This window comes from Ursus maritimus, unplaced genomic scaffold (genome assembly GCF_017311325.1).
Source record: "Ursus maritimus isolate PB19 unplaced genomic scaffold, ASM1731132v1 scaffold_27, whole genome shotgun sequence".
Taxonomy (NCBI): Eukaryota; Metazoa; Chordata; class Mammalia; order Carnivora; family Ursidae; genus Ursus; species Ursus maritimus.
In genome coordinates, this window is record NW_024425230.1 from 6,285,619 (window position 1) to 6,300,352 (window position 14,734).

The following is a 14,734-nucleotide window of genomic DNA, read 5'->3' on the forward strand; positions in this document are numbered from 1 at the left end:
TGCTCTACTGTGCTCCTGGTTTCTAATTCATTGATCTCTGCTCTAATCTTCATCAACTGCTTTCTTGTGCGTGGACTAGGCCTGTTCCTCTGTTGCTGTTCCAGCTTCTTGAGGTGAGAATATAAAAACTGCATTTTAGATTTTTCTATTCTTTTGAGTGAGGCTTGGATGGCTATGTATTTTCCCCTTAGGACTGCCTTTGCAGTTTTGGACCATTGTGTTTTCATTCTCATTGGTCTCCATAAATTGTTTAAATTGATTTTTGATTTCCTGGTTTATCGAATCATTCTTCAGCAGGATGGTTCTTAGTATCCAAGTGTTTGAGTTTCTTCCAAATTTTTCCTTGTGGTTGAGTTCCAATTTCAAAGCATTGTGGTCTCAGAATATGCAGGGAATAATTTCAGCCTTTTGGTATTGGTTGAGACCTGTTTTGTGACCCAGAACATGGTCTATTCTTGAGAATGTTCCATGGGCATTAGAATAGAATGAGTATTCTTTGGTTCTGGGGTGTAGTGTTCTATATATATATCTATGAGGTCCAACTCATCGAGTATGGCATTCAAAGCTCTTGTTCCTTTGTCGATTTTCTGCTTAGGTGCTCTGTCTGTTTCTGACAGTGGAGTGTTGAGGTCCCCTACTATTAACGTATTTTTATCTATATGTCTCTTTATTCTGGTTAAGAGTTGGCTTGTGTATCTTGCTGCTCCCCTGTTGGGGGCATAGATATTTATAATTGTCATATCCACTTGTTGGATACATCCTTTAAGAATAATATAGTGCCCTTCTGTATCTCTAACTATAGTCTTTAGTTTAAAATCCAATCTGTCTGATATGAGAATTGCTACCCCAGCTTTCTTTGAGGTCCATTAGTGAAAGATGGTATTCCATCCCTTTACTTTCAGTCTGGATGTATCTTTAGGTTCAAAATGAGTCTCTTGTAGACAGCAAATGGATGGGTCATGTCTTTTTATCCAATCTGCAACCCTGTGGCGCTTTATGGGAGCATTTAGGCCATTTACATTGAGACTGACTATTGAGAGATATGATTTTAATGATGCCATGTTGCCTGTAAAGTCTTTGTTTCTATAGATTATGACTTTCTGTTCTGTATCACTCTTGGGCCCTTTTTACTTTTATAGAACCCCCCTTAGTATCTCCTGTAGGGCTGGTTTCGTGGTTACGAAATTGGTCAATGACTGTTGATTCTGGAAGGTCTTTATCTTTCCATCAATTCTGAATGACATCCTTGCTGGATAAAGGATCCTTGGCTACATGTTTTTCTCTGAAAGAACTTTAAAAATGCCCCCCCCAACCCTTTCTCTCATTCCAGGTCTGTGTAGACAGGTCTGACGTAATTCTGATAACTTTGCCTTGGTACGTGAGAGATTTCTTTGCCCTGGCCGCTTTCAATACTGTATCCTTGGATCTAATATTTGCGAATTGCACTATGATGTGACGTGGCGTAGGTTTGTCGTGGTTGTGCTTGGGAGGGGTCCTCTCTGCCTCTTGGGCACGAATGCTTGTTTCCTTTGCTAGATTAGAGAAGTTTTCAGCTACAATTTGTTCAAATATCTCTTCTAGACCTCTGTTTTTCTGCACCCCCTCGGGGATGCCTATGATTCTGACATTGGAACGTTTCATTGAGTCAGTAATCTCCCGTAACCTACATTCTTGAGATTGGATTTTTTGAGCCAAGTTTCTATTTTAGCTTTCTCTTTTACTAATCCATCCTCCAGTTCGCCAATACGTTCTTCTGCCTCATTCACCCTGGCCGTCGGAGCCTCTAGTTTTGACTGCATTTGATTCATAGAATTTTTAATTTCTGCCAGATTTGCTCTCATTTCCACCCTTAGAGATTCTATATTCTCATTAACATTTTCGTTAATACTTTTTTCAAGTCAACACATCATCTTGACCATTGTTACTCTGAATTCCATTTCTGATAATTTGGTTATATCCATATCCATTAGTTCTGTGGCAGAGGCCACAGACTCATTGTCTTTTCTTTGCTGGGGGGATTTCTCCTTCTCGTCATTCTGATGAGGAGAGGTTGCGGGGTTGTCCAGAGCCCAAATTATTGACCAGGACCCAGGCAGTGTGCACTTGTTTTATAGGGACCTTAGGGATGTGGGCTTCTTGATTTTTCAGCCTGCCTTCTGGGGGAGGGGCCAGCCACGCCGATACTGAGGCAACCCTGTTTGGGTAGAGTCTCCGTGTCCCCTGGGATGGGGGATGGGGATGGGCACACTGTGAGCCGGTATTTCCAGGTTTTTGTTCTCTGGTGGCTTTCCCTGGTGGTTTGCTGTGCCTCTTCTGAGAGTCAGAGCAGCAGTAGCCAACTCTCAGCCTCTGTCTCAGAACAGAAGGATTGCAGATGGTTCTCCACTGATGTTCTGGACACTTTAACTCTGTTTCTGTTGGTGCTGCTCAACCCTGCAGCGTCTCTGGATGTGCGCCCCACAGCTGGCATCCCAGCCCTCACTTCCAGGGTCGGCGCATCTCTGTCCTTTGTGTTTCTAACACCACCAGCCACCATCCACCAGCCGCCCCCGTGCACTCCGGAGCTCTGTCTCAGTGTGGTTCGTGGGCACTCCAGAGCTCTGGTTTTCAAACTGGTCGCGCGTTCCTGGGCTCACGGTCTCAGTCTGCTGTCTCGCGGGTGCCAGGCATCGAGTCCGCCCGCTCCCCCGTGCAGGTGGCTACCGCTTCCTGGCACCCGAACGCGGCGGCTCCCTCCCCCTTCTGTTTATCTTCCGATATCTGTGCTCGGTTTCACGGCTCCCCACTTCGTACCTCAATACTCATCGCTGGAGATGTTCATTTGTAGAGATCCAGATGTATCTTCCTGAGTCTCATGCTGATTCCGTGGATGTTCAGGATGGTCTGGTACCTATCCAGCTCGACTCAGGGCACTGGCTGAAAAAGGGGTCCCCTACTCCTCCGCCATCTTAACTCCTCCTCCAGACTTTCTTTCCATTTTAGTTTTCATGGATTTATGTCAATTTGAGGATTAAATTTCATTCATTATTGATATCAGTTAGGATCATTGTAATTTTATATAGGGTAAAAAGCCTATATTTTTGGAAGTAGTCAAAATATGCACCATTGAAAACACATTATTCTGTACATTACTCAATGTAGAATTATTGAATCAATATAGTTGTATACCTGAAATTAATATGTTGTGTGTTAATTATACTTCAATAAAAAATTTTTTTTAAGTAGCCCACTACTGTTCATAAAGTTTGGTCACTGAGAATTACATACCTTAAGATTTTTAAAAAGATGTTACTTAGTCCAACTCCTTGCCTTCAAACAAGTAAGACTGCATTGACATTTTTCAGATGAGGCAGTTTAGAACCAAAGAGAGCATTTACCTGAAGATTCTGAATTCTGATTGTGACAGTCCAGACATCTTTTATTTGGAGTACTGGCACTCTTAATTTACCAATGACAAATCAAAATAAATTTCCAGACACAAGCTACAACCCCACAACCACTACTACCAAAAAAAAAAAAAAAAGCTGATAAGAAGATGAGGTAAATAGCCCAGATTTTCACTTGATGGCATTCAAGGTCATACAGAGTTATAAGATGCAAACTGTAATTGTACAAGGGACTGTAAAAGCAAAATTTCATAGCTGGATTATTATTGACTGTGTTATTTTTATTCCTTAGGGGGAAAGACTTATTTTCCCAAATCAAATTGCTTTGCATTTCTTATAATCTTAAAGTACATAATGCATCTACTTTCAATTAAGAAAATTCAATTCAGAATATTAAAACAGTTTTATTTCATTGTTTTATTACTGCCAAGCAAAATATTAAGAGTACTTCTGAAAAATTGTAAATTTTATAGCAACACTCTAACAGAAGGATGAATGTGGTACAAGATCTTTAAAATCAAAATCAGTAATAGAAATAGTAACAGAAATAGAAATAGATGCTAGTGCAATGTTAATGTAGGCATCAGAGACACAGGAGTCAACCTAAAGTGCCCTGTTAAGTGTCTATGTTATTGTAGGCATTTTTTCAAAATATAAGTCTAACTTATTAAATCTTATAAGTATTTATTGAATTAAGGGATATTGAAGAGGCAGTATACTAAAAATGAGATGCAACATCAGAATTGTAGATATTTGTGCTTGGGTAGAATGTTCTATAATGAGAACATCCATGATCATATTTTGAGTAGAAGTTACCAAAAGGGCACTTGGAAAAAAGTCACGATTCTGTTATGAATTTTTTCAAACATACAAGAAGTAGAAAAAAAAGATAATGTAATGAACGCCCATATTCCCATCATGCAGATTCAACAATTTTCAAGATCTTGGCATATTGCTTTATTTTTTTTTCTTAAACTATTTAAAAATCATTCACAACATATCATTTTACCATTATGTAGTTTGTGTCTCTAAAAAATTAACTGTGATGACGTTATCATATTGATCAAAATTAATGATGAATCATTTGTCACCATCACATACACAATCCATGAGGCAGATTTATTAGATTGATTCACAAATGTCTCTAGATTGACTTGTTCTAATCAGGACTCAAACGAGGTCCACTTATTACAAACAGTTGTTAATCTCTTTAGGCCCTTTAATAAAAAATTATTAACCTCTTACTAGTATAGTATATTTGTCAATGAACCAAATCGATACCTTATTATCACCTAAAATCTGTGTTTAGATTTTCTTAGTTTTTACCCAGTGTCCTTTTTCTGTTCTAGGATCCCATCTAGGATACCACATTACATTTAGTTATCATGTCTCCTTAAGCTCCTCTTGCCTGTGACACTGTTTCAGAGTTTCCTTGTTTTTGATGACTTTGATATTTTTGAGGATTACCAGTCAGTTATTTTGTGGAAAGTCCCTCAATTGAGATTTTTCTCGTGATTGGATAGACTAGGGTTATTGATTTTTGGGAGGAAGACCACAGAGGTAAAATGTCATTCTCATCACATCACATCAAGGATACATATTATCAACATGACTTATTACTATTGATATTAACTTTTATTCACTACCTGAGGAAATGTCATCATGTTTTTCCACTGTGAAGTTACACTTTTTTTCCCCTTCTCCATCATATGAACTTGGGAAGGAAGTCACTGTGTGAGGCCAACACTGGATGGAGAGTTGTGCTCCATCTCTTTGATAATTTCATAAATTATTTGGAATTTCCTGAATGGAAGATTTGTCTGTTCTTCCCCATTTATTTAATTATTCGTTATTCAATAATTTACTTATTCATTGAGACATCTATATCAGTGAGGACTTATAGGTATTTATACTTTGGGCTATAATTCAATATCACTTTATTTTGTTGCTCAGATTGTTCCAGTGTCAAAAGGGCACTTTAGATTGACTTCTGTGTCTCTGATGTACCCCATCTTTTTGTTTATTTGTTTTCCAGGAGGAAGTGGGAACACTTCCTTACTTTCTGGCACTGTAAGATGCTCAGACTTACCATTTGTATTCCCTGCCCTAGCCTAAAACCAGACATTTCTCCAAGGAGCCCTGGTTCATTTTACTGGAGAATGGTATTAGAAACGAGGATCTGGGCTCTGGATATGCTTGTTGCTACTGGAGTGTCATTGTTTCTTGGCCTTTTGAGCTAACAGAGCAAGGACATATATGTATATATACTGGATGTATGGGTGGATGGATGGATAGATGGTTGGATAAATAGATATTTCTTTACATAACCAGATAGAACTTTCACGATATATATATAACATACTCATGAACTCATGAGTTCATACTGTTGTCTCTAACTCTAATCCATTACCATGTGGACCACTGGAGCCTTCTTTGCTTGTTCATAACTGCCCATTCCAACAGTGAGAAACTTGGCTTCCACCATTTTCCATCCATTTATTTAATTGTTCAATTTCAATATGAATATATAGTGGTTGTATTTGTTTCCTAGGGATGCCGTAATAAATTACCACAAACTTGGTGGCTTAAAACAGCAGAAATTTATCTTCTTACAGTTCTAGAGCCTAGAGCCCAAAATCAAGAGGAAGAAATATGGAGGGGAAAAAAAAAAAACCAATAGATCATAGGAAAGATGTAGAACATGGTCAAAGGTTTTATCGTTATAGTTGGAATCCCAGAAAAAGAGGAGAGAGAAAAGAGAACAGAAGCAATAATTGACGAAATGTCTACAAAGACATTACCAATCTGAGGTAAGACATCAACCCATATTGAGCAGTGCATTCATATGAGGAAGGTACCTGAGGTTGGGAGTAGAACCCTTTGAAAGTATTAGAGCGGACAATCCTTACACCAACTGCAGTAGTTTGTGTTCTTACCCACCATAGTGGAAGTCCTTGTGATTTATGGGACATTGGGTCAAGTATTCAGAAGGACTTTACCTTATCCGTGAGGAAAATCAGTCCTAAATTAAAGGCTGCTCTGATCCTTCAGAAGGTGAATGGGTAAATAAACTGGTACATCCGAACACTGGATTCTTTTCAACACTGAAAAGAAATAAGCTATCAAGCCATGAAAAGACGTGGAGGAATCTTAAATACATATTACTAGTGAAAGAAGCCAATCTGAAAAGGGTATCTACTGTGTGATTTAACTATATGACATTCTGGAAAAGGCAAAACTATGGAGACAGTAAAAAGATCAGTGGTTACCAGGGGTTGGGGGTGGGGGAAAGGATGAATAAGCGGAGCACAGAGTATTTTTAGGATAGTGAAATACCTTGTATGACACTGTAATGATGGGTACATGTCATACATTTGTCCAAACCCATAGAATGTACAACACCAAAATGACCCTAAGGTGAACTGCACTTTGGGTGATAATGCTGTCAGTATAGGTTCATCAGTTGTAATAAATACCACACTTTGATGGGGTATATTGATAATGATAGAAACTATGCATCTGTGGGGGCAGGGTTATGTGAATGAAATTTTTGTACCTTTGGTCAATTTTGCTGTGAACCTAAAACTGCTCTTACAAAAAGTTTAAAACAAAACAACGGCCATCATTCTAGAATTTTGCAATTGATGAAAATATCCTTCAAAAATGAAAGTGAAATGGAAACATCTTACATTGAACAAAAATGAGAGGATTCCTGTCCAGTAGATCTGCACTACAAGAAAAACCAAAGAAATATTCAGTATATATATTCAGTATTCATCCCTTGAGGATAAAGGGAAAAATACCAAATGAAAATTCTGATCTTTACAAGGAATGAGGAGCACCAGAAATGGTAAATTTGTAGGTTAAAATGACTTTTTTCTTACCTTAAATTATGTAAGAGACAATTGACCTGAAATTTTTTAAATGTAGGGTTTATAACAGAAGAAAAACGTATGATAATAGTATAAAGGAGGGGAATTGGGCAAAGGGAAGTATACTGTTATAAGCTTCTTATATATGAAGTGGTAAACTAATGAGATTGCATTGTACATTGTAAACTCTAGAACAATCGTTAAGAAAATTAAACAAGGGATAACTAAAACATAATTAAGATAAAATTGAATAGTACAAAAATACATGGGTTTTTCCCCCAGGTTTTTATTTAAATTCCAGTTAGTTAACATACAACGTAATATTAGGTTCAGGTGTAGAATTTAGTGATTCAACACTTACATACAACACCCTGTGCTCATCCCAACAAATTGCACCCCTTAATCCCCATCATCTATTTCACCCCTCTCTCCACCCACCTCCTCTCTGGTAACCATCAGTTCTCTATAGTTAAAAATCTGTTTCTTGTTTTTACTCTCTTTTTTTTTTTCTCAAAAATATGTGTTTAACCAACAGAAGTCAAGAAAGGAAGAATGAAGTATTAATGAGATAAATAAAATGATAGACATTCAACTATATGAATTGGTTAAATGTAAATGAAACCAGACAATTAAAATGCAAAGATTATGTATCTGGGTTTTTCTTTAAAACCCACACATCTGAAAATTGAATTAAGAAAATAATTGCCTTTATAATAGCATCAAAAGTGGTAAAATACTTAGGAATAAATTGAACAAGAAAGCCGCAAAAATTGTACTCCAAAGACTATAAATCATTATTGAAAGATTTAAAAGCCCTGAATAAATGGAAAGATATTCTGTGTCATGCATCATATGACTGACTATTGTTAAAAATGGCAATATTCCCTAAATTGATCTATGGAGTTAATGCAATCCCCATCAGATTCTAGCTGGCATCTTTGCAGAAATGGACAAACTAATCCTCAAATTCATATGGAAATGCAAGGGATCCCAAATAGCCAAGGCAATTTTGAAAGAGAAGAGCAAAGTTGGAGGATTTATACTTCCTGATTTCAAAATGTTATACAATGCTACAGTAATCAAAATGGCATGGTACTAGCATAAGGGTAGACATAGAACTCAATAGAATAGAGCTAAGAGTCAGACATAAATCCTCATATTTGCAGTAAGTTTTCGACAAAGGTACCAAGACCATCCAATGGGGAAAGTCTAGTCTTTTCAACAGATGGCATTGGGACAGCTGGATAGCCACATGCAAAAGAATGTATTGGGACACTTGCCTACACCATATGTTTTATAAGATTTGAAGATTCTTTTGATGGTGGGACAAAACACAGTGACACTTGGTTAGATGAAAGGCAAACTCTTTGTTCCTTAGAGCTCCAAATGAGAGAAAGCTGCCGTGTAGGCCACTTGGGATTGCGCCTGGAAATAAAGTAACAGCAAACTGGAGCTGTAGGGGGCAGCTTAGTGGGACCAGTGGGGTAGAGTTAGTTACGTTTCATAGGCTCCCTTTAGATTGGCTAATTGAATAATTCGGTGGGCTCTGGGGTGTAGGGACTGTACCTGGTTGTCTGGTATCTATCTCTGGGGCAATTAGAGTGGGCACATAATGGGTCCAGACTGTGAGGCTGATAAGGGAAATAGTTGGGATGTGGACTTTATTAGTTGCTTGAGAAGAACTGACCAGCCCTTGCCAGGGCCTCAGAACTGGGTCAAGACAGCGTTTCAAAGAAACCCAAAGCTGTGTTACACCATATATAAAAATTAACTGTGAATGGGTCAAAGACCTAAAAGTAAGAGCTAAAGCTATAAAACTCCTGGAAAAAAAACAGGCATAAGTTTTCATGACCTTGAATTGGGCAATGGTTTCTTAGATATAACACCAAAAACACAAGTAATAACACTGGGCTTCATCAAAATTAAAAAGTTTTGCATAAAGACAACTCACAGAATGGAAGAGAATATTTGCAAATCACATATCTGATAAGGCACTTATATCCAGAGTAGTCAAAGAACTATTACAGCTTGTCTTTATCCTTAAACTCTTGTCTACTTGTGTACTGAGAGCTATGCATGTTCGGTTTGCTTTTTATTTTTCAAGGCAGTACTGTTAGGTACATGCAGAGTCAAGATTGTTTTGTCATCTTGGTGGATTGTTCATTTTATTTTTAGGTTGTATCTATTTTTTATTTATTTAACGTATTTCACCTTAAATTTTGTTTTAGCTGATACTGATATTGCTGGATCAACTTTCTTTTGGTTAATATTTGCCTGGTATATCTTTTTCCCACCCTTTTACTCATCTTTTGTGGTTTTGTGTAGGTAAGTCTCTTCGAGGAAGCATATAACTAAAGTCTTTTTCAATCAACAAATATACTTTTAAAAATTTATATTCATTCTGGTAATCTCATTTTATAATTCATACTTTTAATCCATCTCCATTTATGATAACTAATAACTGGAACATATTTTTTGCTCTGTTATATAGTGTTTTTACCTTTTCTGTTTTTGTTTTTTTCCCCTTCTTTCTGCTATTCTTTTTTTTTTTTTTAAGATTTTATTTATTTGGGAGAGAGAGAGCGAGCTTGAGCAGGGAAGAATTAGAGGGAGAGGGAGAAGCAGACTCTCCGCTGAGCAGAGAGCCCGACGAGGGGCTCAGTCCCAGGCTCAATCCCAGATCATGACCTGAGCCGAAGGCAGACACTCAACCAACTGAGCCACCCAGGCACCCCTGCTTTCCTTTGGATTGAGAAACTTTTTTTTTACATTCCTTCTTCTACTATTTTAGAGGTTACAGATTTTAGTGCTATTTTTTTTGTAGTTAGCTTTATTCTTTTAGCTTGGAGAAATTTTTGAACATTAAAAAAAGACAATATAATGAATTCTCATGTACCTAAACCTAATTTTAACAGTTATTAATTCATGGGCAATCTCATTCCATATATACTTCCTCCACCACATTTCCCTTTTCCTTAGTTAATGTGAAGCCATTCCCAGACGTCATGTAATTTCATCCATAATGCTTCAGTTCTGTATTATGTATGTGTGTATGTATATGTATATATATATACTACTATTAAGAATTTGTTGTCAGTTTAACTGTAGGTGGTTATTGTTTTTCCCTGAGAGCTCTTAAGATAGTCTCTGTATCATTGATGTTATTAAATTTGTCTGTTATATATACAGTAATTGGTTCATCTTTATCCTGATTAATTCTTGTTTACTTTTGAGGACTTAAATTGTTCTTCAATTATGAAAACTTACCAGTTATCTCTTCAGATATTGCTGCTGTCACTCCATCCTCTTTGTCTTTACCTCAGTTTTGTTGGAATATCTCAATCTGTTCTGTCTCTTTAATTTTATTCAATCTGTCTATACCAGTTCCTGTCATGTGCTTATGCTTTCAAATGCCAGTGGAATCTTGCCCATGAGCTCAGTCATGAAGCTCTCTTGTGTTCCATTGGCAATACCAAGGAAGGCCAATTTAGCATCTAGACATTGAGAAGGGGCTAGGTTTCCCTTCTAACCTAAATGTTGATTAGTAGGGGAATGATTAGGTCAATTTTTGTATTTCTAAAAAGTAGTTATTTAGAACACTATGTAGTAGTTAAAAAGTTGTTCACTTATATGAGAGCTGACTTAGTAAAATAGCTAAAATATTTTAAGTAAAAAATCAAAAACAAATAATGGATACAGAAGACATTATATATGTGTGTGTGTGTATACATATATGTATACATATTTAAAACTTTAATTTATATACATATTTGTCAAACTGCAGAGTTTAGAGCCAACTGTCAAGTTTATAGGACACATAGTCCAACAGAAGACCACCCTCACTTCTGATACCATCTGCAAATTTAGGGGGGTTCCAAAACAACCCTCATGCTCAATACTTCAATAAAAATGCTCACAAAACTCAGTGAAAGCTATTATACTCATGGTTATAGTTTATTGCAGGGAAAGGATACAGATCAAAATCTGCCAAAGGAAGAAACATATAGGGCAGAGTTTGGAGGATTCTAAACGCAAAGCTTCCATTTTCCTCAGGATACATTACCATTCTGGCATTGATGTGTGACAGTGTGTGTTGAGTATATTGCCAACCAGGGACTCTCACACAAACTTTGGTATTGAGTTTTTACTGGGACTTTATTACTCACGCATGATTGATTGTTTGCGCACGTGGTTGAACTGTCTCCAGATCTACTGATATCATGTGACGCACATCTCATGGTTTCTGGCATGGCCAGCCCCTACCCTAAGACTTGGGTATGGCCAGATGTACTTTGAGAATTAATCTGGTCAGCCTCTACCCTAAACAAAGACACTCCTCTCAGGTTACTAGGTTATCTCCCAGACATTGAAGCAAGACTTCTCTTTAGACAAGGCCAAATTCTTTACTAGTATACACTTATATGTAAATTTATATGTAAGTTTATTTCAGGATTTGGAGGAACATGTACTGACCTGGGAATAGTAGTTCCCTCTGGAGAGAAAAGTGACAGTGGTGGTAGTAAAAGGGCACTTAGCTGTATCTGTATGCTTAAATTTTCATGTACCGCATAATTTTTAAAGTATTTTAAAATGAAAAGACTAATTTAGACTAACTTTGGGAAAATGGAAAGAGAAGTTACATTCAATAGAATGAACTTCATTATATCCAGATATGGAAAGATAAGCCATCAGGAGGAATTCTACTGTTCTGAAAAGATGGGAGTAGACCAATTATTTCAAGATACATGAAGTGACCATATATATATAATATCTATATATCTATCTATCTCTCTATATATGAACATTTGTTAAATCTATATGTTGGGTACATGGGTGTTATATTCTGTGCTTTTTTTTTTTATGTTTAGAATGCCATTAGATTATTAAACTCCAGGGTGATTTATGACTGCCTAGGAATAGGCGATTTCATATACGTTTCTGTCCATTTACTGGGTTCTCAGTCTAAGAAGGATGACTTTCCAAGATAGAGGAGCATCACTCTTTCATCAAGTATATAGAAACACATTTGCCCCTTTCCCAGACTGCCAATAAATATGAAGAAAATAGAAATGATTTAGAAGAGAGTTATAAAATTATAAATGTTTGGATTTTTAGAATGGGAAAAAACATTTTGGTGGCAATTTCATAGTAATTTACATGAAAATATGAAGTTTTAATCTCAAAAGTAATAACTAAGTGGTTTGGCAGATGGGAAGTTTGGGGATCCAGAGAAGCACTCCTTATCTTTTTAGCACCTACTATAACCTGTGTCATATACTGCTACGAGCTTCTAACCTGTTATCTTGTTCTAATCTCTTGCCCATTTGTATAGCCTCATCTCTCTACTATAAATTACGAACTCAGAGCTCTTAAGAAAAAACAATATGTGCAGTATCACCAATAATACTGCTAAAAGAAAATATAAAGTGTAACATACATTTTTTAGATTATAAGGAGAAATGTTTACTAGTGGTGAAAATTATAAAGCATTTGGTTGCTCACCTATGAAACTTTAACAACTTCTTTTCCTTCTCTGGAAGCATTAAGCTTATTTTTGTGATGGTTTAAGAATGATTCTGCCCGAAGGCAGAGGAGATAGACCTCATGAAGCTTGCAAAGTTTCTTCTAAGTCTTAAGATCCTATAGTTTGGTATTTTTGTGATCTCAAATGTGTTCTTATTTATTTCCTTTTCTCAAGGTGGATGATATAAATGCAGCTGTGATGGATTTGAAAGAGAAGAAGATTCGTAGTCTAAGTGAAGAGGCCAAAATAGGAGCACATGGCAAGCCAGTGATTTTTCTCCATCCTAAAGACTGTGGTGGTGTTCTTGTGGAATTAGAGCAAGCTTGATTTATATTTGCAAGAAACTTTAAAAATCCCCACCAAAATATACTGAAAATCCACATCCAATTATACTGCAGCATTGAATCCTTTACTTCTTCCATCACTTAAAAGTTCACAATTAAAAGGGCACCTGACTGGCTTAGTCAGTGAGGTGTGTGACTTTATCTCAGGGCTGTGAGTTGGAGCCCCACATTGACTGTGGAGATTACTTAAAAATAAAATCTTTTAAAAAAAGCTCAAAATTAAAAATTAAATTACAGAGGTGCCTGGATGGCTTGGTCGGTTAAGCATCTGCCTTTGGCTCAGGTCATGATCCCAGGGTCCTGGGATGAGGCCCCACGTCAGGCTCCCTGCTCAGCGGGGAGTCTATTTCTCTCTCTCCCTCTGCCCCTCCAGCCACTTGTGCTCCTTCTCTCTCTCTCAAATAAATGGATAAAATCTTTAAAAAAAAATAAATAAATTACAGAAAGATTTTTTAAATTGTATATATGTATAATAAATATCAATATATATAATTGACATTTGTTAATTTGGTTTTTTTCTGATTTGGAGGAATCCTTGATCATTAAATATTTAGGGAATATTATTAAAATCATGGGGCGCCTGGGTGGCACAGCGGTTAAGCGCCTGCCTTCGGCTCAGGGCGTGATCCCGGTGTTATGGGATCGAGCCCCACATCAGGCTCCTCAGCTATGAGCCTGCTTCTTCCTCTCCCACTCCCCTGCTTGTGTTCCCTCTCTCGCTGGCTGTCTCTATCTCTGTCAAATAAATAAATAAAATCTTTAAAAAATATATTATTAAAATCATATTCATAGAAATAAATTATTCTTGTCCGAAATGGGGTAATTGACTACAGCATGTTACTGTGTGAAAGAGTGTGTGTGTCTGCACGCATGTACATGTGTGTGTGAGTTGGGATGGAGTTACGAAAGGGTGCCTGACAGTTGCATAGCTACATATTTGGGACAAAGTGCTTTCTGAGGATATTATGGAGAGTTTTTTACATGGACTTTAAGGTTAAGGAGTTTTGACCTCAAAGTTTTTGCTCTTCTAGAACAATTCTTGTTCACAGTTTCCATATGGACAGGTATTTTGGGTGCTAGTGCTAGATACATGGATAAGTTTTGTGGAAAACTTCATGCATGATCTAGTGAGTGCATAGGTAGCTGAATTTTTTTATTCTTTATTTAAATTAAGTTTAGTTAACATATACTGTATCACTAGTTTCAGGGGTAGAATTTAGTAATTTATCAGTAACATATAACACCCAGTGCTCATTACATCAAGTGCCCACCTTAATGCCCATCAACCAATTATCCCTTCCCCCCACCCACATTCCCTGCAGCAACACTGTTTCCTAGAGTTCAGTGTCTCTTATGGTTTGCTCCCTCTCTATTTTCATCTTATTTTTTCCTTCACTTCCCCTATTTTCATCTGCTTGGTTTCTTAAATTCCACATATGAGTGAAATTATATGGTATTTGTCTTTCTCTGAGTGACTTATTTCACTTACCGTAATACTCTCTAGTCCCATCCACATAGTTGCAAATGGCAAGAGTTCATTCTTTTTGATGGCTGAGTAATACTGCAGTGCGTGTGTGTACCACATCTTTACCCATTCATTTATTGATG

General features: G+C 37.0%; 1 protein-coding gene across 1 annotated transcript in view; it reads left to right on the forward strand.

Moving 5' to 3' along the window:
• Positions 1-13,245, forward strand: part of MCEE (methylmalonyl-CoA epimerase) — a 30,085-nt gene extending 16,840 nt beyond the window's left edge. The window contains exon 3 of the mRNA XM_008687568.2: positions 12,957-13,245. Within this exon, the coding sequence (XP_008685790.1) occupies positions 12,957-13,109 (153 nt within the window). The 3' untranslated portion in view covers positions 13,110-13,245. The remainder of the gene's footprint in view (positions 1-12,956) is intronic.
• The last annotated feature ends 1,489 nt before the right edge of the window (positions 13,246-14,734 follow it).